The sequence below is a fragment of the Rhinopithecus roxellana genome, chromosome 22 (assembly GCF_007565055.1).
Source record: "Rhinopithecus roxellana isolate Shanxi Qingling chromosome 22, ASM756505v1, whole genome shotgun sequence".
Lineage (NCBI taxonomy): Eukaryota > Metazoa > Chordata > Mammalia > Primates > Cercopithecidae > Rhinopithecus > Rhinopithecus roxellana.
The window spans coordinates 2,372,507-2,396,237 of record NC_044570.1 but is presented as its reverse complement, the minus strand read 5'-3'; the positions used below and the strand labels follow the sequence as shown (position 1 = coordinate 2,396,237).

Genomic DNA, 23,731 nt, shown 5'->3' with positions numbered 1-23,731 from the left:
GAGTTCACGAAAATGTTTGATAGCAACTGTCTATATGTGTCTGCCTAGTTTATTCTTCTCTAAGGTTAGCAATTCATCCAGCTATTCCTTACTTGGAATGATTTCCAGATGCCTCCTCATATAGATTGCTAGCTTATGGATATATTCTGGTTCTGAATTGGGTAGATTTCTGATGTGTTTACTGTATCTGTAAATCCCGTGAGTTTCTGGCATCTAATTTCTCTCCTGGTTACTTCGATATTTGAAGTAGGATTTGACGTACTCTTATCACTTACTGGTGATAAGTAACATTTATTTTCTTTTTAGTTTGTTTCAATTTTGTCTTAGTTTAAAAGACATTTTCTTTGATGGAAAATAAAGTAACAATATAGTATTGAAGTAGTTCTTCAGTGTCTCTCATTTGTTCACATTTTCCATGCATTTGAAACATGTAGGGTATACCTCTGCTGCTTTTTCGTTATGTGAACAAAGGCTAGAAAACAAGTCCTACTTGTTTCTAACATTTACTTTGAGCCATAACTGAATCTGATTGTATTCATGTATGATGCTACCTATATGTTTTCAACCTGTAAGTATTTATTGAAACATAGGAGACATTATACTGTCTCTTTTCCAGTTGTGGATTATATACTGTGCTTAGTTTTTCAAAATGAAGTACAGAAAAAACCCTAACTAATATTGGCAAATTCTAAACTCTTCATAATAGTTAACATAGAAATAGCAAACGTATTAATTTAACTTACATTCAAACCTGTTTACATTCAAACCTGTCTTACTAGAGCCCTATCACCAGTGTAAGAAATAACATCGGGTGGGCATAAGTATACAGTATAGATAAAGTAAACTTATCTAGTGAAATAGTCACTTATTTTGTCATTTGTCTGTTCCCCCTCCCCACCCAAAGTGTAGCACTTAACAGAATATTTATTTCTTGGTAAAATCAGTCATTCATTTAGAATGCTGCAATGCTATATATAGAAAAATAATGAATGTTTTAACGTTTTTCATATTTTTAATATTTGGAATATTTCTAATTAAAAAATGTTTCTCTGTATTCATTTATTCTTACTGTAATCTTTATTTTCAGGCATATCCTACTTATCCAGATTCACCAGGACAAGTCATCACTGGATATCATTTACCTGTATATAATTATCAGGTAATTTAAGAGGGAGTAAAATGATTTACTTTCAGATATTATTGATGCCTTTGTTTATACAAATTGCTTTAATAGTTTATCATTTTAAACTAGTGAAATGTACCTAAAATTTAAGAAAACCCTTAGAATGTGTCTAGAATGAAGAACTCTGTATTATTTAGAAGTAATTGAGTAATATTTTGAAAGGATTGTACTTTGTAATAACTTTACTATAGAACAGTTTTTTGAGATTTGGTGTCCCCTTCTGTATTGTAGCATATTTCGTTTTCATATTTACTGCCAAATAGCTGAAACATCCAGACTGATTTTTATCAATTTTTTAGAGAGACAGAGTGAAATAAAATTATTACTCAATTTTTAGAGCACAGAATTCAAAGTATATATATTTTTTTTAGCTGACTGCTTCACGATAGTAGTTCTCTGGGTCTCCTTTCATAGATATGACTGTATGTATGACCCATAATCATATCTATAGTAATAAGTTCAAAGAGCTAATATGTTTGAGATTTCCACAATACCAACCCCAGAAAATTGGGGAAAAGTTGAGGTTTTAGGTATAGAAGTAACAACAAGAACGTCAGAGATTAGAAACCTAAAGTACTTTTTTTTCCGTTCTGTTTCTTTTATTGTAATAACAAAGGAACTAGCATATAAGTACTTCAGTATTGTGTATCTCATGTGTGTTTGAAAATGTGAAGGAATGTTTGAATGATTTTTGTTTCCTGTCTCTACTAATAATACAAAATAAATTAGCCAGGCGTGTTGGCGCACACTTGTAATCCCAACTACTTGGAAGGCTGAGGCAGCAGAATCACTTGATCCTGGAAAGCAGATTGCCTTGAACTGTGATCATGTCACTGCACTCCAGCCTAGGCAACAAAGGGAGACTCAGTCTAAAAAATAATAACAATAATGCTATGAATATCTTTGTGTAAATATCTTGGCATGCTTGTACTATTAATTTCTTAAGATTAATTACTGTAAGTGTAATTGCTGGGTGAAAGCACTTTGCACCTTTTATAACAATTTTTTAAACCAATTCTCCTAATTAGTATAGTGGTGAGTATCCCCGCCTATCAAATTATGATAAACCTTTTCCAAGGTACTCTTGGTAAATCATGGTAAATGATTTACCATGGTGTAAATCATGTATTAGTATTTTTCTCACTGATGGTGTGTAGAGTGCTTTCTTTTCCACACCCATGCTAAGGAAAGTTACTAGGATTTTTAAAATTGTCAACCTAATAGCTGAAAAATACTACATTATGTTGATCTGTGCTTTTTTAAGTCATCCATGAAGCTGATCATTGATCGTTAGCTTTTTAAATTTCCTTTTAAATTTTATTTTTCTTATTGATTCATAAAAACTTTGTATTAATATTCAGTTTTGTCATACATAGTGGAAAAAATATTCAGTAATAATAAGGAGGTTCCCTGGGACCCTTCCCTTATTCCTGATTTCAAAGGAGTTGACTCTAGTATTTCACTTGTAAGTTTGATGATAAAGTAGAATTAGATTGATGGAAAATAAGAGTCCTCTATTTCTGTTTTACTTTGGTTTTTAAAAAATTTAAAAATGAATGGTGTATTTTATCAAATGCTTTTACAATGATGAATTAAAGTAACGTATCCTGTGAGTGGAGTATTCTTGCATTCCCAGTATAAACTTAACACTCTATATATTGCTGGAATTTTGTGTTTGTGTTGAGGGCAGGGATGGATCATCTGGATGAGGCTTTGTTACTTAACATGCTTTTAATTTTGTAAAATACATTGAAAAATACTGTTTTCCTGTTTGAAAATGGAGTTTGCGTATAGCTTTCTTTTATTATTTGTGGCCACAACGCATTTTTCAGGTCTCATATACTTCTGCTTTCTTGCGTTTTCTTGCTTAGTTTTGCTAGGATTATTTATTGCTGAATTTGATCCTCCCTACCCACAACTTCCCTAGAATCTGCTCTTGGATTTACTTGAAGTTTTGATTCAGATTTTCATGTCCTATTTTCTTAATTTTAATATTCTCTTTATTTGCTTTTCTTCCTATTGCTGTGAATGTAACTTTGATGACTACAAATGATAGGCTCTTTCCTGGTCAGTTTATGTAAATACTAATTTGCTTACATGTTCACGTAGTAATTGAAATAGGTAATACTGGCAAAGAAGCTGACATCCCAGGAGTTTAAATAATGATAAATTATTCCAGCTTTTAGCTGTCTTTGTCACTTAGTTGTCCACATATAACAGGGAATGTATTTGCTATAAATAGCAATGAGAGTTGTGTATGTGATGGTCTTGAAGCTCACCCCTGTTTACTGTTCCAACATTTCTCATTTCAAAATTCACCAACTCACTTAAAAGTATGATTAAGAAAATTACTTCTTTAATGCAGTTTGTTTTCAGGATGCTATTGATGGTTATGATGGTACTTACTTTAAAATTAACTTTTGCTTATCCTAAGCATTCATTGATATTTTTGTCCATAGTTTAAAACTAATCACAGGTTATCTATTGATTGTGGTTTTTATATGTACATTATATAATTATGTATAACTACACACACAGTAGGAATTGAGCAATCACTGCTAATCAAGGCATGTTAAGTATGAAGTACATTGCTTACTTCAATGTAAGTAAAGCCACCTCCTGGCTGAGGACAAGGACATCATGATGACTTCCTTAATTTAAAATGTTATGACACTATTAAAGTGATTCAGTGAATTTATATATATGATGCCAGTTAAGCAGAGACAGCCAATTTGTAAGATCCAAGCTAAAGTCCAACTTCTCATAATATCAAATGCCTTTTTTATTCTTTACCAAACTACCATTGTTTCAGGTATCCGTTTTACTATTGTATAGAGTATGAGAATCAGAAGAGACATCAGAGATCTTTTCCAACCATTTGTTTTCAAGCACAGAATCTGAATCTGAAGTCACGAAAAGATATACTTTACTGACCGATGAAAATCAGGTTCTTCCCAAACAATAATTTTCCTCTTCAATTCTTCTGGCACTGTCATGAGGTTTCTTAACCCACACCCTTTTCACATTTGAGACCAAATAATTCCTTATTGTAGGAGGCTGTCTTTACATTGTAGAATGTGCAATAGTATCCCTAGCCTTAAGCCCATCAGATTCCAGGAATACATCTCAGTTGTAACAGCCCATCTCTAAACGTCACTAAATGCTGCTGGGGCTCAAAATTCTTCCCCAGTTGCGAATCAATGCATTTCCCTAACCACTAATAATCTGACATAGTTTTCTGCCAGATCTTACACCTCTAAATTAAAATACATCAAAAAACATGCAAAGTTCATCCGCAAATCAAGGGGGAATTGAAAAGGAGAAAAAGAAGCTACAGGAGTTTCAGAATTCCTTTTGTTTTGTTTTATTCTGTTTGTGATTTCTGAATGAACTGAGAAGGGATTGGTAAATTGTCTATAGGGAAGGGAAATCTAATCAGGTTCCCAATAGTTCAAGATAATGCAGCTTAATGTCATCTAGAAAAACAACGATGAAAAACATTTTTAGAAAGGAAGAACTTTAGATACAGTTTTTAAAATTTTTCTTTCACATCGTTGTCATGAAATAGCCGTATTAAAGGAAAGAATTAGGAGTTAGTTACAAACCCAAAATAGCAAGTGTAAGCACAAAAGAATAGAGAAAAGCAATAAACTCAGCTTCAGATGATTTGAGAATTTAGAGATCATCTCTACCAAAGCTGTGTAGAATCAGTAACTTCTAACATCTTATTAACAAAGCAGGAACTCTACTTTCTTAATAACTTCTGTGACATCATTGTGCTTTGCAACAAGACGTATAGTTTCTTTCTCTTGTCTTTTGTTTTCTTTCAAACAGGTATATATGTAGTAGCTTTCTTTTTTGCAGCTTTTTGTACTTACCTTTTGTAGTCAACAGGCACTTCACCAAAGATTTTTAAATAACGATGTGTAATATTTTCTTGGTGTTTCAATTAGTTTTTAATTAAAATTTCTCCAAAATAACTCAGCTGAAATAGTAAAGCCAAAAAGAAACTTGAAAAAAATCTACTGAAAATAAAATCAAATAACAGGACACTAACTTACATAGGCATACTACTTTTACCACTTTATACATACAAAATGAATTCACAGATGTTACCACATTTCCTTCTCAAAGCAATTTGCCCAGAGATACACAGCTGGCAAGTAAGTGGCTTATAACCACTTACCAGTAAGGGACATAAACCTGGATCTCCTGACTAGATTAATTTTTGTTTTACTATGCTAGATTGTTTCTCCATGCTAGATTGTTTCTCTAACACACATAGACACACACACACACACATATGTGTGTGTGTGTGTATATATGTGTGTGTGTATATATATACACACATATATATATATGTGTGTGTGTATATATATAAGTTATATATATATATATAACTTACGAATACTGCTTCAGAAAGTTTTCCATTAACCTTAGAGTCTACTGTGGAAGGAATAAAGACAGTTCTGATCAGAAAATTAGTGAGTTATATGTATATGATTTTTTATCTGAAAATAAAGATGGTATCATTTGTATCTATCAGCCCACTGTGAAAATTAGAATTGTCAGTTGGACTGATGTGTTATCCAGGAGAAAAATGTTATTTCAAAAGAAGCTTTGAACACCCTAGCATGAGGGAAGAGGATTATAACCCGTTTTTTAGAAGGAGCTGTGACATGTAAGCAATACTGTTTGCATGAGCCATTTCTAAAGTGATGCAGGCATAGTAATACAGGGAGTGTTAACACTGTAAAAACTCATGTTAATTGTGTTGAAAAAGGCAAAGTGAGACAAATTGGTTTAAAACTTTGAGGCTTAATTTCTTTTTGGTGCGGCTTTTTTGTTTTTTGTTTTTTTTTTTAAAGTTTTATCCATAGTATTCTCAGTAAAGTGTAAAATTTATGAGTATAGAACAGGATGATTTTATTAACTTTAATTTATATAAATCTGAACTTTCTGGGTTTGGATTTTTTTAAACTAATTCGCATGGTATTTTCACAAATACTAAAGTATTCTTTCGCAGCATTGTACAAGACTCAGTGATGAGCAACACTCGGTTAAGAAAGTAAAATATCCTTTGGTTAAAGTTCCATGCCATGTACTCTGATTAGTTTAAATCCTGAACCTGAACTAAGCTGCTGTGCTGACTCATTTACAATGAAAATAATTTATATAAAATATTTTATACTTAAAACACAGACATTATATTTCACATTATGTATAGGTTTTGCCTGTTTATCTAATTATGATGTCTACTTTCCAAATTACAGTCTGCTACAAATCCTGTGACTCCAAACACGATCATCTCCAGAGAGACCAACACCCAGTCTTCATCAGCTGCAACTAGCCAAGGCTGTGTTTTACCAGAAGGCAGAATCATGCCAAACACTGTTTTTGTTGGTGGAATTGATGATAGGGTATTGTATTCATAACTCATTTTTGCCTTAAAATACATAATGAACAATGGGACTTGGGCCCTGTTACAAACTCAATGTCTTTTTTTTTTGTACTTCATGGAAGTTTAGAATTGGTTTTACTTTTGACCCATTAGTACTAAAAATACCTTTGACAGAGCTACTGGTCATTTAGATAAAAATGGGGAAGAAATTTTCACCTCATTATAGTAAAATTGTAGTAAAATTGAAATTTTTGAATGCTGAATTTTTACTTTTGAAATTCAATTCTTTTCCATAGATGGATGAAACTGAGATTAAAAGCTTCTTTGGTAGATATGGTTCAGTGAAAGAAGTGAAAATAATCACGGATCGAACTGGTGTCTCCAAAGGGTGAGTAATTTTATCAAAAATATCTGAATTCTAGTCACCTGTAGAGTATCAAAGAAGACTTCAGAAGTGATACTCTGACACATGTTTAAATGACATTTTTGCTGTGTTAGTTTCTTTCATGCAGGGGATAAAAGGTTATTGCCAGCTCTTCTATTTAATCATTTTTCTAATGTTTATTTTTAAATGTCTCCAATTCCTATTTCATACAAATGAGTTATCAGTTTTCTCAAATAATTGTTTCCCTTCATACACTGCACAATATCTTAAATTTTAACCATCTTGTCTTAGATAGTAAGTTAATTTCAGGTTCACAGATACGAATTCTTTGTTAATCAATAAAGTTTTCACACTGTCCTAATCTTAGCACATTTTGACAGTTCCGATTACGAAAAAGAGATGTATTTGTAGAGGATCTGTCATGTACATCTTAACAAGTAGTTATCATGGTATATTATTTATCTTTTGTCATGATCACTTCTGTATATAGAATAACAGAAGTTCTGAACCGTGTACTGCCTGATGGTGATTTTATACTTCATTTATCTGCCTTTATAGCTATGGATTTGTTTCATTTTTTAATGACGTGGATGTCCAGAAGATAGTAGAAGTAAGTAATCTAATAGAAAAATCTATTATTTATTTTATTGATACAACATTTACTGTTAGTGATATACTAAGTCTTGTGTAAAATTTGGAGAAAGATACACTTTCTGTTCAAAATCCAAACTTAGAGTAACCACATAACTTGTTAGATCCTGTTTATTTTTGACTGGACACCTAGGTTCATGAACTACAGGCAGGAAGAGTTGTAGAAAGGGTGATAAAAAGTTTTTGATCACCTTTCACTTGATGCCTCTTGACACTGATTAGAGTAGTAAGGGTAAGTAAGGTAGCTTCATGATGACAAATTTTAATTTGGTGTGTAGTTATCACTGATCTTCTATAATAATAGAAACTTCAGAAGACTGTGTATTTACCCAAGACTTGGAAGTCAAGACTTGAAAATTGAGTCTAGTTTTGTTACTGTTTTATTTTCAGTCACAGGTCCATATCCAGGGTAAAAAACTGAAGCTGGGCCCTGCAATCAGAAAACAAAATTTACGTGAGTAGGAAAAGACAAGACGTTGTTCTTTTTGACACGTGTAGATTTTCAAATAACTAAAAATAGGCTTTTTCCTTTTTGCTTTTTAAAAAGGTGCTTATCATGTGCAGCCACGTTGTTTGGTATTTAATCCTCCTCCTCCACCACAGTTTCGGAATGTCTGGAGTAATCCAAATGGTGAAACATATCGTCAGCCCCGAGTCACGCCGAATCCTATAACTCAGTACGTTCAGGTAAGAACTGCTTACGTTCCTATTGTCTTATTTTAGTCATCATTTTTTTCTGTGCAATTGTGTCTATACTTCCCGTAGTAGGTGGCAATAGAATCCCTGTTTGAATACCTTGAGTGATGGGAAATTTATTATTTCTGTTAGAAATTTCTTCTTCTTAGTGTTTGTTATATGAGCTAAAAATCTTCTACATACTTTGTAAGTCTTTCCATTAGAAATGACCACTGTAGACACATGAACAAATATCTTCTTATCTCTTCCTATTCACCCTACGTAAATATTTCCTAAAGTATTTGGAAGCAGCTCTCCTTATGTGCCTGCCTAGTTTATTTTCCTGTAAGGTTAGGAATTCATCTAGGTATTCTTTACTAGAGATGATTTCCAAATGCCTCCTCATATAAATTGCTGACTTCTGGGTATATTCTGGTTCTGGAACGGGTAGATTTCTGATCTGTATTACTGTTGTCTATTAATCCGGTGAATTTCTGACATCTAATTTCTCTCACCCTGGTTACTTTGATGTTTAAAGTAGGATTTGACATACTCTATCACTTACTGTTGATAAATAGTTTATTTTCTTCTTAGCTTATTTTATTTATGTGTTAGTTTAAAACATATTTTCTCTGATGGAAAATAAAGTAAGAAAATAGTAGTGAAGTATTTCTTCAGTGTCTCTCATTTGTTAATATTTTCCATGTACTTGAAACATGTATGGTGTACCTCTTCTTTTTCCTTCTCTGAACAATGGCTAGAAAAAAGCCCCACTTGTTTCTAACGTTTACTGTGAGCCATTACTGAATCTAGGTGTATTCTTGCATGCTGCTACCCATATATTTTCAATCAGAAAGTATTTAGTGAAACATAGAAGATGTTATAGTGTCTCTTTTCCAGTTGTGGACTATATACTGCCCTTAGTTTTTTGAAACAAAGTACAGAGAAGGCCATAACATCTGTAAGACAACTATAGTATTACCCTGTAATATTATCGAATACAAAACAGTCTAGAAGTGTTTTGACAAAAAAATTGTAAATGTGTTAATGTAACCTACATTGATGTCTGTCTTAATAGAGCCTTATCACCAGTTTGAGAACTTCTGGGTGGGCAGAGGTACACAGTAGGAATAAGATAAACTTTGCCTGGTGTAATAGGCACTTCTTATGTCATTTGTTCTCCCTCTCCTCCCAAAGGGTAGCTATTGAGAGGGAATGTTTCTTTCTTATTAAAGACAGCCATTCATTTAGAATTCTTCATAGTTTATACAGAAAAAGAATTAATATTTTAAGGTTTTTCATATTTTTGTTATATTGGGAATGATATTTCTTTCTAATTAAAAGAATATTTTACCATATTCATTCATTCTTTCTGTGAAATTTATTTTCAGGCATATCCTGCTTATCCAAATTCACCATGTCAGGTCATCACTGGATATCGGGTTCCTGTATATTATTATCAGGTAATTGAAGAGGGAGTAAAATGTTTTACTTTCCAATACTATGTAGGCCTTTAACTTGTTCATACAAATTGCCTGAATATTTTGTCATTTTAAACTAGTGAAGTGTACATAAATTTAAGAAAACACTTAGAATTGGTCTAGAATGAAGACTTCTGTATTTTGAAGCAATGGAATAAATTATGACAGGAATATATTAAACAATATCATTTCTGTAGTACAGTTTTCGGAGATTTGGTGTCCGCTTATGTATTCAACATGTATTTATTTTTTCATCCTTGCCGTCAAAGAGCTGAAACATCCAGAGTGACTTCCATGGATTTTGTGGAGATACAGAGTGAAATAAAGTTATTACCCAATTCTTAGACCACAGAATTCCAATTATATTTTTATTTTACCTTGCTGCTTCATGATAGTAGTTCTCTGGGTCTCTTTCCATAGATGTGACAGTATCTATGACCCATTACCATATCTATCGTAATAAATTCAAAGAACTAGTATCTTTGAGGTTTCCACAATGACATCTACAGAAAATTTGGGTAAAGGGTGAGGTGTTATATGTAGAAATAACAACAGAAACTTCAGGGATTGGAAACCTAAAGTACTTCTGTTTTCTATTGTGTTTCTTTTATTGTAATAACAATGGAGCCAGCATGATAAGTACCTCAATATTGTGTATCTCATGTGTATTTGAAAATGTATAGGAATATTTGAATAATTTTGGTTTCCTTTTTGTTTTTTCAAGATACCACCGCAGTGGCCTGTTGGGGAGCCCAGGAGTTATGCTGTACCTCTGGTAAAGTGAATGAGCCAAAAAGATACTCCCTGTTCTTGATTTTTTTCCGCATCATATATGCCCTACATATGTTTTTAAATCTTTAGGTGGACAGATCACAAGGTCAGGAGATTGAGACCTTCCTGGCTAACATGGTGAAACGCCATCGCTTCTAAAAATACAAACACTAATTTAGCTGGGCGTTGTGGTGGGCATCTGTAGTTCCAGCTACTTGGGAGGCTGAGGTGGAAGAATGGTGTGAACACAGGAGGCACAGCGTACAGTGAGCCAAGATGGCATGACTGCACTCCAGTCTGGCTGGAACAGTGAGATTCTGTCTCAAAAAAAAAAAAAAAAAAAAAATCCTTCTTTATATTAATGTGTTTTGTTTTTTTTTCTTTGTTTATAACTCAATTATAGTCTCCCATGAGAGAAACAGTGCCTTTTTCTCTCTCTGGCTTTTGGGTGCTTCAGCAATGGCTGGTCCATATAATGGTCAGTGTTGAGTTACTTGCTGAAAGACTATATAATCCAGGAAAGGTGGTATTAATGTGCCTTCAGAAAGAGCATGTATCTGCCTGGAATCTGCCTCTGACTTTACCAGCCATAAAAAACATTAATTATTAAAGAGACACAGATATGTTTTGTTGCTAATGACTCTTAAAAAAGAATAGGAACAAAAAAAGGTATTACTTCTCATATATCTGAACTGCTTTGCCCCCGAGTAGCTAGTTCCAAAAATATTTTAAAGCAGTTGTCCTTCTGTGTCTGCCTAGTTTATTCTTCTCTGAGGTTAACAATTCACCTAGCTATTCTATACTTGAGATGATTTCCAGATGCCTCCTCATATAGATTGCTGAACTCTGGATATATTGTGGTTCTGGAGTGGGTAGATTTCCAATGTGTTTGCTATATCTATCAATTCCAGGAATTTCTGGCATCTGATTTCTCTCATCTTGGCTACATTGATATTTAAAGAAGGATTTGACATACTCTATCACTTACTGGTGACAAATAACATTATTTTCATCTTAGTTGATTTTACTTATGTCTTAGTTTAAAATACATTTTCTTTGATGGAAAATAAGTAACAAAATAGTAGTGAAATAGTTCCTCAGTGTCTCATTCGTTGACATTTTCCATGTACTTGAATAATGTAGGATATACCTCTGCTCTTTTTGCCTTCTCTGAACAATGACTAGAAAAAGAGCCCTAGTTGTTGCTCACATTCCGTGTGAGCCATTACTGAATCTAGGTGTATTCATGTATGCTGCTACCTATATGTTTTCAATCATTAAGTATTTATTGAAACATAGAACACATTATACTGTCTCTTTTCCAGTTTTGAATTATGTACTGCCCTTAGTTTTTCAAAATGAAGACAGAAAAAGCCATAACATCTGTAGGAGAACTTCATATTATTATCCTATAATATTGTCAAATACAAAACTGTCTAGAAGTATTTTGACAAAGAAATAGCAAATGTATTAATATAACTTACATTGAAATCTGTCTTAACAGAGCCTTATCACCAGTATAAGAAGTAAGTTCTGGGTGGGCAGAGGTACACACTATGAATAAGGTAAACTTTGCCTGGTGTGATAGTCACTTCTTATGTCATTTGTTCTCCCACCCCTCCCAAAGGGTAGCAATTGACAGGGAATGTTTCTTTCTTCTTAAAGACAGTCATTCCTTTAGAATTCTTCATGGTTGTATATAGAAAAATAGTTATTTTAAAGTTGTTCATATTTTTGTTATATTGGGAATGATATTTCTTTCTAATTAAAAAAATATTTTATAGTATTCATTGATTCATTCTGTGAAATTTATTTTCAGGCACATCCTACTTACCGAAATTCACCATGTCAGGTCATCACTGGATATCAGTTGCCTGTATATAATTATCAGGTAACTGAAGAGGGAGCAAAATGTTTTACTTTCACATACTATGTAGTCCTTTAATTTGTCTGTACAGATTGCCTGAGTATTTTGTCATTTTAAACTAGTAAAATGTACATAATTTTAAGAAAACACTTAGTATTGCTCTAGAATGAAGACTTCTCTATTATTTTGAAGCAATGGAATGAATTTTGACAGGAATATATGAAGCAATATCATTTCTGTAGAACATTTTTCAGAGATTCGGTGCCCGCTTCTGTATTGCGGCATGTTTTTTTTTTTTTTTTTATCTTTGCCGTCAAAGAGCTGAAACATCCAAAGTGACTTCCATGAATTTTATAGAGTAAAATAAAATTATTTCCCAATTCTTAGACCACAGAATTCCAATTACATTTTTATTTTAGCTTGCTGCTTCGTGATAGTAGTTCTGTGGGTCTCTTTTCATAGATATAACTGTATGATCCATTAGCATATCTATCATACTAAATTCAAGGAACTAGTATCTTTGAGATTTCCACCTCTAGAAAATTTGGGTAAAAGTTGACGTATTATATGGAGAAAGAACAACAAGAATTTCGGGGATTCGAAACCTAAAGTACTTTTTTTTTCTATTGTGTTTCTTTTATTATAATAACAAAGGAGCCAGCATAAGTACTTCAATGTTGTATATATCATCTCTTTTTCCAAATGTATGGGAATATTTGAATAATTTTAGTTTCCTTTCTTTTTTTTTAAGATGCCACCACAGTGGCCTGTTGGGGAGCCCAGGAGTTATGCGGTACCTCTGGTAAAGTGAATGATCCAAACGTATACTCCCTGTTCTTTCTTGATTTTTTCCATGTCATATATGCCCTACAAATATTTTAAATCATTCTTTAGGTGGGCAAATGAGAAGGTCAGGAGATCGAGACCTTCCTGGCTAACACGGTGAAACCCCATCTCTACTAAAAATATGAACACAAATTTAGCTGGGTGTTATGGTGGGCACCTGTAGTACCAGCTACTAGGGAGGCTGAGGCCAGAGAATGGTGTGAACCCAGGAGGCACAGCTTACAGTGAGCCAAGATGGCATGACTGCACTGCAGTCTGGGTGACAGAGTGAGATTCTGTCTCAAAACAACAGCAACAGCAACAAAAAGCCTTCGTTATATTACTGTATTATGTTTTTCTGTTTTGTTTTTAACCCGATTTTAAACTCCTATGGGAGCAACAGTGCCTTTTTCTCTCTCTGGGTTTTGGGTGCTTCAGCAATGGCTGGTCCACATAATGATCAGCGTTCAGTTACTTTTTGATAGACTATATAATCCAGGGAAGGCAGTATTAATGTAGCATTAGAATGAGTATGTATCTGCCTGGAATCTCCCTCTGACTTTACCAGCTGTAAAAAAAAAATTCTTTTTTTTTTATTTTTAATTATTTATTTTTTATTATACTTTAAGTTCTAGGGTACATGTGCATAACGTGCAGGTTTGTTACATATGTATACTTACGCCATGTTGGTGTGCTGCACCCATCAACTTGTCAGCGCCCATCAATTCATCATTTATATCATGTATAACTCCCCAATGCAATCCCTCCCTCCTCCCCCCTCCCCAAAATAGGCCCCAGTGCGTGAAGTTCCCCTTCCCGAGTCCAAGTGATCTCATTGTTCAGTTCCCACCTATGAGTGAGAACATGCGGTGTTTGGTTTTCTGTTCTTCTGATAGTTTGCTAAGAATGGTTTCCAGCTGCATCCATGTCCCTACAAAGGACCCAAACTCATCCTTTTTTATGGCTGCATAGTATTCCATGGTGTATATGTGCCACATTTTCTTAATCCAGTCTGTCACAGATGGACATTTGGGTTGATTGCAAGTCTTTGCTATTGTGAATAGTGCCGCAATAAACATACGTGTGCATGTGTCTTTGTAGTAGAATAATTTATAATCCTTTGGGTATATACCCAGTAGTGGGATGGCTGGGTCATATGGTACATCTAGTTCTAGATCCTTGAGGAATTGCCATACTCTTTTCCATAATGGTTGAACTAGTTTACAATCCCACCAACAGTGTAAAAGTGTTCCTATTTCTCCACATCCTCTCCAACACCTGTTTCCTGACTTTTTAATGATTGCCATTCTAACTGGTGTGAGATGGTATCTCAATGTGGTTTTGATTTGCATTTCTCTGATGGCGAGTGATGATGAGCATTTTTTCATGTGTCTGTTGGCTGTATGAATATCTTCTTTTGAGAAATGTCTGTTCATATCCTTCCCCACTTTTTGATGGGGTTGTTTGTTTTTTTCTCATATATTTGTTTGAGTTCTTTGTAGATTCTGGATATTAGCCGTTTGTCAGATGAGTAGGTTGCAAAAAGTTTCTCCCATTCTGTAGGTTGCCTGTTCACTCTGATGGTAGTTTCTTTTGCTGTGCAAAAGCTCTTTAGTTTAATTAGATCCCATTTGTCAATTTTGGCTTTTGCTGCCGTTGCTTTTGGTGTTTTAGACATGAAGTCCTTGCCCATGCCTATGTCCTGAATGGTACTACCTAGATTTTCTTCTAGGGTTTTTATGGTATTAGGTCTAACATTGAAGTCTCTAATCCATCTTGAATTAATCTTCGTATAAGGGGTAAGGAAAGGATCCAATTTCAGCTTTCTACTTATGGCTAGCCAATTTTCCCAGCACCATATATTAAATAGGGAATCCTTTCCCCATTTCTTGTTTCTCTCAGGTTTGTCAAAGATCAGATGGCTGTAGATGTGCGGTATTATTTCTGAGGACTCTGTTCTGTTCCATTGGTCTATATCTCTGTTTTGGTACCAGTACCATGCTGTTTTGGTTACTGTAGCCTTGTAGTATAGTTTGAAAGCAGGTAGTGTGACGCCTCCAGATTTGTCCTTTTGACTTAGGATTGTCTTGGCAATGCGGGCTCTTTTTTGGTTCCATATGAACTTTAAAGCAGTTTTTTCCAATTCTGTGAAGAAACTCATTGGTAGCTTGATGGGGATGGCATTGAATCTATAAATAACCTTGGGGAGTATGGCCATTTTCACGATATTGATTCTTCCTATCCATGAGCATGGTATGTTCTTCCATTTGTTTGTGTCCTCTTTGATTTCACTGAGCAGTGGTTTGTAGTTCTCCTTGAAGAGGTCGTTGACATCCCTTGTAAGCTGGATTCCTAGGTATTTGATTCTCTTTGAAGCAATTGTGAATGGAAGTTCATTCCTGATTTGGCTCTCTGCTTGTCTGTTACTGGTGTATAAGAATGCTTGTGATTTTTGCACATTAATTTTGTATCCTGAGACTTTGCTGAAGTTGCTTATCAGCTTAAGGAGATTTTGGGCTGAGACGATGGGGTTTTCTAAATATACAATCATGTCATCTGCAAACAGGGACAATTTGACTTCTTCTTTTCCTAACTGGATACCCTTGATTTCTTTCTCTTGCCTGATTGCCCTAGCCAGAACTTCCAACACTATGTTGAATAGGAGTGGTGAGAGAGGGCATCCCTGTCTTGTGCCAGTTTTCAAAGGGAATTTTTCCAGTTTTTGCCCATTCAGTATGATATTAGCTGTGGGTTTGTCATAAATAGCTCTTACTATTTTGAGGTACGTTCCATCAATACCGAATTTCTTGAGCGTTTTTAGCATGAAGGGCTGTTGAATTTTGTCAAAAGCCTTTTCTGCATCTATTGAGACAATCATGTGGTTCTTGTCTTTGGTTCTGTTTATATGCTGGATTACGTTTATTGATTTGCGAATGTTGAACCAGCCTTGCATCCCAGGGATGAAGCCCACTTGATCATGGTGGATAAGCTTTTTGATGTGCTGCTGAATCCGGTTTGCCAGTATTTTATTGAGAATTTTTGCATCAGTGTTCATCAGGGATATTGGTCTAAAATTCTCTTTTTTTGTTGTGTCTCTGCCAGGCTTTGGTATCAGGATGATGTTGGCCTCATAAAATGAGTTAGGGAGGATTCCCTCTTTTTCTATTGATTGGAATAGTTTCAGAAGGAATGGTACCAGCTCCTCCTTGTACCTCTGGTAGAATTCAGCTGTGAATCCATCTGGTCCTGGACTTTTTTTGGTGGGTAGGCTATTAATTGTTGCCTCAATTTCAGAGCCTGCTATTGGTCTATTCAGGGATTCAACTTCTTCCTGGTTTAGCCTTGGGAGAGTGTAAGTGTCCAGGAAATTATTCATTTCTTCTAGATTTTCTAGTTGATTTACATAGAGGCGTTTATAGTATTCTCTGATGGTTGTTTGTATTTCTGTGGGGTCAGTGGTGATACCCCCTTTATCATTTTTTATTGCATCTATTTGATTCCTCTCTTTTCTTCTTTATTAGCCTTGCTAGCGGTCTGTCAATTTTGTTGATCTTTTCAAAAAACCAACTTCTGGATTCATTGATTTTTTGGAGGGTTTTTTGTGTCTCTATCTCTTTCAGTTCTGCTCTGATCTTAGTTATTTCTTGCCTTCTGCTAGCTTTTGAATGTGTTTGCTCTTGCCTCTCTAGTTCTTTTAATTGTGATGTTAGAGTGTCAATTTTAGATCTTTCCTGCTTTCTCTTGTGGGCATTTAGTGCTATAAATTTCCCTCTACACACTGCTTTAAATGTGTCCCAGAGATTCTGGTATGTTGTATCTTTGTCCTCATTGGTTTCAAAGAACATCTTTATTTCCGCTTTCATTTCGTTATGTACCCAGTAGTCATTCAGGAGCAGGTTGTTCAGTTTCCATGTAGTTGAGCGGTTTTGATGGAGTTTCTTAGTCCTGAGTTCTAGTTTGATTGCACTGTTGTCTGAGAGACAGTTTGTTATAATTTCTGTTCTTTTACATTTGCTGAGGAGTGCTTTACTTCCAATTATGTGGTCACTTTTGGAATAAGTGCGATGTGGTGCTGAGAAGAATGTATATTCTGTTGATTTGGGGTGGAGGTTCTATAGATGTTTATTAGGTCCGCTTGGTGCAGAGATGAGTTCAATTCCTGGATATCCTTGTTAACTTTCTGTCTCGTTGATCTGTCTAATGTTGACAGCGGAGTGTTGAAGTCTCCCATTATTATTGTATGGGAGTCTAAGTCTCTTCGTAAGTCTCTAAGGACTTGCTTTATGAATCTGGGTGCTCCTGTATTGGGTGCATGTATATTTAGGAGAGTTAGCTCTTCCTGTTGAATTGATCCCTTTACCATTATGTAATGGCCTTCTTTGTCTCTTTTGATCTTTGATGGTTTAAAGTCTGTTTTATCAGAGACAAGGATTGCAACCCCTGCTTTTTTTTGTTCTCCATTTGCTTGGTAGATCTTCCTCCATCCCTTTATTTTGAGCCTATGTATGTCTCTGCATGTGAGATGGGTCTCCTGAATACAGCAGACTGATGGGTCTTGACTCTTTATCCAGTTTGCCAGTCTGTGTCTTTTAATTGGAGCATTTAGTCCATTAACATTTAAGGTTAATATTGTTATGTGTGAACTTGATCCTGCCATTATGATATTAACTGGTTATTTGCTCGTTAGTTGATGCAGTTTCTTCCTAGCCTCGATGGTCTTTACATTTTGGCATGTTTTTGCGATGGCTGGTACCGGTTGTTCCTTTCCATGTTTAGGGCTTCCTTCAGGGTCTCTTGTAAGGCAGGCCTGGTGGTGACAAAATCTCTAAGCATTTGCTTATCTGTAAAGGATTTTATGTCTCCTTCACTGATGAAACTTAGTTTGGCTGGATATGAAATTCTGGGTTTAAAATTCTTTTCTTTAAGAACTTTGAATATTGGCCCCCACTCTCTTCTGGCTTGTAGAGTTTCTGCTGAGAGATCTGCTGTTAGTCTGATGGGCTTCCCTTTGTGGGTAACCCGACCTTTCTCTCTGGCTGCCCTGAAGATTTTTTCCTTCATTTCAATTTTGGTGAATCTGGCAATTATGTGTCTTGGAGTTGCTCTTCTGGAGGAGTATCTTTGTGGGGTTCTCTGTATTTCCTGAATTTGAATGTTTCCTGCCCTACTAGGTTGGGGAAGTTCTCCTGGATGATATCCTGAAGAGTGTTTTCCAACTTGGTTCCATTTTCCCCCTCACTTTCAGGCACCCCAATCAGACGTAGATTTGGTCTTTTTACGTAATCCCGTACTTGTTGCAGGCTTTGTTCATTTCTTTTTCTTCTTTTTTCTTTTGGTTTCTCTTCTCGCTTCATTTCATTCATTTGATCTTCAATCGCTGATACTCTTTCTTCCAGTTGATCGAGTCGGTTACTGAAGCTTGTGCATTTGTCACGTATTTCTCGTGTCATGGTTTTCATCTCTGTCATTTCATTTATGATCTTCTCTGCATTAATTAGTCTAGCTGTCAATTCTTCCACTCTTTTTTCAAGATTTTTAGTTTCTTTGTGCTGGGTACGTAATTCCTCCTTTAGCTCTGATAAGTTTGATGGACTGAAGCCTTCTTCTCTCCTCTCGTCCAAGTCATTCTCTGACCAGCTTTGATCCGTTGCTGGCGATGGGCTGCGCTCCTTTGCAGGGGGAGATGCGCTCTTATTTTTTGAGTTTCCAGCTTTTCAGCCCTGCTTCTTCCCCATCTTTGTGGTTTTATCTCTCTCTGGTCTTTGATGATGGTGACGTACTGATGGGGTTTTGGTACAGGTGTCCTTCCTGTTTGATAATTTTCCTTCTGACAGTCAGAAGGACTCTCTGTTGGTCTGTTGGAGATTGCTTGAGGTCCTCTCCAGACCCTGTTTGCCTGGGTATCAGCAGCAGAGGTTGCCAAAGATAGAATATTGCTGAACAGCGAGTGTACCTGTCTGATTCTTCCTTTGGAGGTTTCCTCTCAGGGGTGTACTCCACCCTGTGAGGTGTGGGGTGTCAGACTGCCCCTAGTGGGGGATTTCTCGCAGCTAGGCTACTCAGGGGTCAGGGACCCACCTGAGCAGGCAGTCTGTCCGTTCTCAGATCTCAACCTCTGAGTTGGGAGATCCACAGCTCTCCCCAAAGCTCTCAGACAGAGTCGTTCGCGTCTGCACCGGCCCCCGCTGCTTCCCCTGTTGGTCTTCAGCTGTGCGCTGTCCCCAGAGGTGGAGTCTACAGAGACAGGCAGGCTTCCTTGAGCTGCTGTGAGCTCCACCCAATTCGAGCTTCCCAGCGGCCTTGTTTACCTACTTAAGCCTCAGCAATGGCGGGCGCCCCTCCCCCAGCCTCGCTGCTGCCTTGCCGACAGATCGCGGCAGACTGCTGTGTTAGCAGTGAGGGAGGCTCCGTGGGCGTGGGACCCTCCCGGCCAGGTTAGGGATATACTCTCCTGGTGTGCCTGTTTGCTTAAAGCGCCGTATTGGGGTGGGAGTTTCCCGATTTTCCAGGTGTTGTGTGTCTCAGCTCCCCTGGCTAGGAAAACGGATTCCCTTCCCCCTTGCACTTCCAGGTGAGGCAATGCCTCGCCCTGCTTCAGCTCTCGCTGGTCAGGCTGCAGCAGCTGACCAGCACCGATTGTCCGGCACTCCCTAGTGAGATGACCCCAGTACCTCAGTTGAAAATGCAGAAATCACCGGTCATCTGTGTCGCTCGCGCTGGGAGTTGGAGACTGGAGCTGTTCCTATTCGGCCATCTTGCTCCGCCCCCCGTTTCTCAAAAAAAAAAATTTCTTGAAGAGAAACAGAAATGTTTTGTTGTTAGTTACTCTTAAAGAATAGGATCAAAAAAAAAAGGTACTACTTCTAATACATCTGTACTGCTTTTCCCCCACGTAGCTAGTTCCAAAAAATATTTGAAAGCAGCTGTCCTTATGTGTCTGCCTAGTTTATTCTTCTCTGAGGTTAGCAATTCACCCAACTATTCTTTACTTGAAATGATTTCCAGGTGCCTGCACATGTGGGTTGCTGAATTCTGGATATATTGTGGTTCTGGAATGAGTAGATTTCCAGTGTGTTTTACTATATGTTTAAATGCCATGAGTTTCTGGCATCTGATTTCTCCTGGCTACATTGATATTTAAAGAAGGATTTGACATACTTTATCACTTATACTCTATCACTTACTGGTGATAAATAACATTTATTTTCATCTTAGTTCATTTTACTTACGTCTTAGTTTAAAATACATTTTCTATAATCGAAAATAAGTAACAAAATAGTAGTGAAATAGTTTCTCAGTGTCTCATTTGTTGACATTTTCCATGTACTTGAATAATTTAGGGGTATACATCTGCTTTTTTTGCCGCCTCTGAACAATGCCTAGAAAAAGAGCCCTAGTTGTTGCTAACGTTCCGTGTGAGCCGTTACTGACTCTAGGTGTATTCATGTATGATGCTACCTATATGTTTTCAATCATTAAGTATTTATTGAAACATAGAAGACATTATACTGTCTCTTTTCCAGTTTTGAATTATGTACTGCCCTTAGTTTTTCAAAATGAAGTACAGAAAAAGCCATAACATCTGTAGGAGAACTTCATATTATTATCCTATAATATTGTCAAATACAAAACTGTCTAGAAGTATTTTGACAAAGAAATAGCATTAGGTCTAACATTTAAGTCTCTAATCCACCTTGAATTAATCTTCATATAAGGAGTAAGGAAAGGATCCAGAGTGGATTAGAGACTTAAATGTTAGACCTAATACCATAAAAACCCTAGAAGAAAATCTAGGTAGTACCATTCAGGACATAGGCATGGGCAAGGACTTCATGTCTAAAACACAAAAAGCAACGGCAGCAAAAGCCAAAATTGACAAATGGGATCTAATTAAACTACAGAGCTTCTGCACAGCAAAAGAAACTACCACCACAGTGAACAGGCAACCTACAGAATGGGAGAAAATTTTTGCAATCTACTCATCTGACAATGGGCTAATATCCAGAATCTACAAAGAACTCAAACAAATATACAGGAAAAAAAACAACCCCATCAAAAAGTGGACAAAGGATATGAACAGACATTTCTCAAAAGAAGACATTCATACAGCCAACAGACACATGAAAAAATGCTCATCATCACTGGCCATCAGAGAAATGCAAATCAAAACCACAATGAGATACCATCTCACACCAGTTAGAATGGCAATCATTAAAAAGTCAGGAAACAACAGGTGTTGGAGAGGATGTGGAGAAATAGGAACACTTTTACACTGTTGGTGGGATTGTAAACTAGTTCAACCATTATGGAAAAGAGTATGGCAATTCCTCAAGGATCTAGAACTAGATGTACCATATGACCCAGCCATCCCACTACTGGGTATATACCCAAAGGATTATAAATTATTCTACTACAAAGACACATGCACACGTATGTTTATTGCGGCACTATTCACAATAGCAAAGACTTGGAATCAACCCAAATGTCCATCTGTGACAGACTGGATTAAGAAAATGTGGCACATATACACCATGGAATACTATGCAGCCATAAAAAAGGATGAGTTTGCGTCCTTTGTAGAGACATGGATGCAGCTGAAAACCATCATTCTTAGCAAACTATCAGAAGAACAGAAAACCACCGTATGTTCTCACTCATAGGTGGGAACTGAACAATGAGATCACTTGGACTCGGGAAGGGGAACATCACACACTGGGGCCTATCATGGGGAGGGGGGAGGAGGGAGGGATTGCATTGGGGAGTTATACCTGATATAAATGATGAATTGATGGGTGCTGACGAGTTGATGGGTGCAGCACACCAACATGGCACAAGTATACATATGTAACAAACCTGCACGTTAGGCACATGTACCCTAGAACTTAAAGTATAAAAAAAATAAAAAGAAATAGCAAATGTATTAATGTAACTTACATTGAAATCTGTCTTAATAGAGCCTTTTCAGCAGTATAAGAAATAACTTCTGGGTGGTCAGAGGTATGCACTATGAATAAGGTAAACATTGCCTGGTGTGACTTCTTATGTCATTTGTTCTCCCACCGCTTCCAAAGGGTAGCAATTGACAGAGAATGTTTCTTTCTTCTAAAGACAGTCATTCCTTTAGAATTCTTCATAGTTGTACATAGAAAAGTAATTAATATTTTAAAGTTGTTCATAATTTTGTTATATTGGGAATGATATTTCTTTCTAATTAAAAGAATATTTTACCGTATTCATTCATTCTTTCTGTGAAATTTATTTTCAGGCATATCCTACTTCCCGAAATTCACCATATCAGGTCATCACTGGATATCAGTTGCCTGTATATAATTATCAGGTAACTGAAGAGGGAGCAAAATGTTTTACTTTCACATACTGTGTAGTCCTTTAATTTGTCTGTACAGATTGCCTGAGTATTTTGTCGTTTTAAACTAGTAAAATGTACATAATTTTAAGAAAACACTTAGTATTGCTCTAGGATGAAGAGCTCTGTATTATTTTGAAGCAATGAAATGTATTTTGACAGGAATATATGAAGCAATATCATTTCTGTAGAACATTTTTCAGAGATTTGGTGCCCGCTTCTGTATTGCGGCATGTTTTTTTTTTTTTTTTTATCTTTGCCGTCAAAGAGCTGAAACATCCAAAGTGACTTCCATGAATTTTATAGAGTGAAATAACATATTTCCCAATTCTTAGACCACAGAATTCCAATTATATTTTTATTTTTGCTTGCTGCTTCATGATAGTAGTTCTCTCGCTCTCTCTTCATGGATATGACTATATTTATGACCCTTTACCCTATCTATCGTAATAAATTCAAAAATTTGAGTGAAAGGTGAGGTATTATATGTAGAAATAACAAGAACTTCGGGGATTTGAAACCTAAAGTACTTCTTTTGTCTATTGTGTTTCTTTTATTGTGATAACAAAGAATCCGGTATGATAAGTACCTCAATATTGTGTATCTCGCGTGTTTTTGAAAATGTGTAGGAATATTTGAATAATTTTGGTTTCCTCTGTTTTTTCGAGATGCCACCACAGTGGCCTGTTGGGGAGCCCAGGAGTTATGCTGTACCTCTGGTAAAGTGAATGAGCCAACATTCTTTCTTGATTTTTTTCCACATCATATATGCCCTACATAGGTTTTTAAATCTTTAAGTGGGCAGATCACAAGGTCAGGAGATCGAGACCTTCCTGATTAGCACAGTGAAACGCCATCTCTCCTAAAAATACAAATACCAGTTTAGCTGGACATTGTGGTGGGCATCTGTAGTCCCAGCTACTTGAGAGGCTGAGGTGGGAGAATCGTGTGAATCCGGGAGGCATAGCTTAACGATGAGCCAAGATGGCATGTCTGCACTCCAGTCTGGTTGAGAGAGTGAGACTCTGTCTCAAAAAGAAAAAAATTCTTTATATTAAAGTGTTACGTTTTTAACCCGATTATAATCTTCTATGGGAGCAACAGTGCCTTTTTCTCTCTCTGGCTTTT

At 36.1% G+C, this 23,731-nt stretch overlaps 1 protein-coding gene across 1 annotated transcript in view; it reads left to right on the top strand.

Moving 5' to 3' along the window:
- The window catches only part of LOC115895666 (deleted in azoospermia protein 4-like), a 62,341-nt gene that overhangs the window by 17,373 nt on the left and 21,237 nt on the right, over positions 1-23,731 (top strand). The window contains exons 9-20 of the mRNA XM_030926319.1: positions 1,088-1,144; positions 6,457-6,603; positions 6,881-6,972; positions 7,528-7,579; positions 8,011-8,074; positions 8,168-8,307; positions 9,687-9,758; positions 10,501-10,551; positions 12,367-12,438; positions 13,166-13,216; positions 22,505-22,576; positions 23,272-23,322. Of these exons, the coding sequence (XP_030782179.1) occupies positions 1,088-1,144; positions 6,457-6,603; positions 6,881-6,972; positions 7,528-7,579; positions 8,011-8,074; positions 8,168-8,307; positions 9,687-9,758; positions 10,501-10,551; positions 12,367-12,438; positions 13,166-13,216; positions 22,505-22,576; positions 23,272-23,322 (921 nt within the window). The remainder of the gene's footprint in view (positions 1-1,087; positions 1,145-6,456; positions 6,604-6,880; positions 6,973-7,527; positions 7,580-8,010; positions 8,075-8,167; positions 8,308-9,686; positions 9,759-10,500; positions 10,552-12,366; positions 12,439-13,165; positions 13,217-22,504; positions 22,577-23,271; positions 23,323-23,731) is intronic.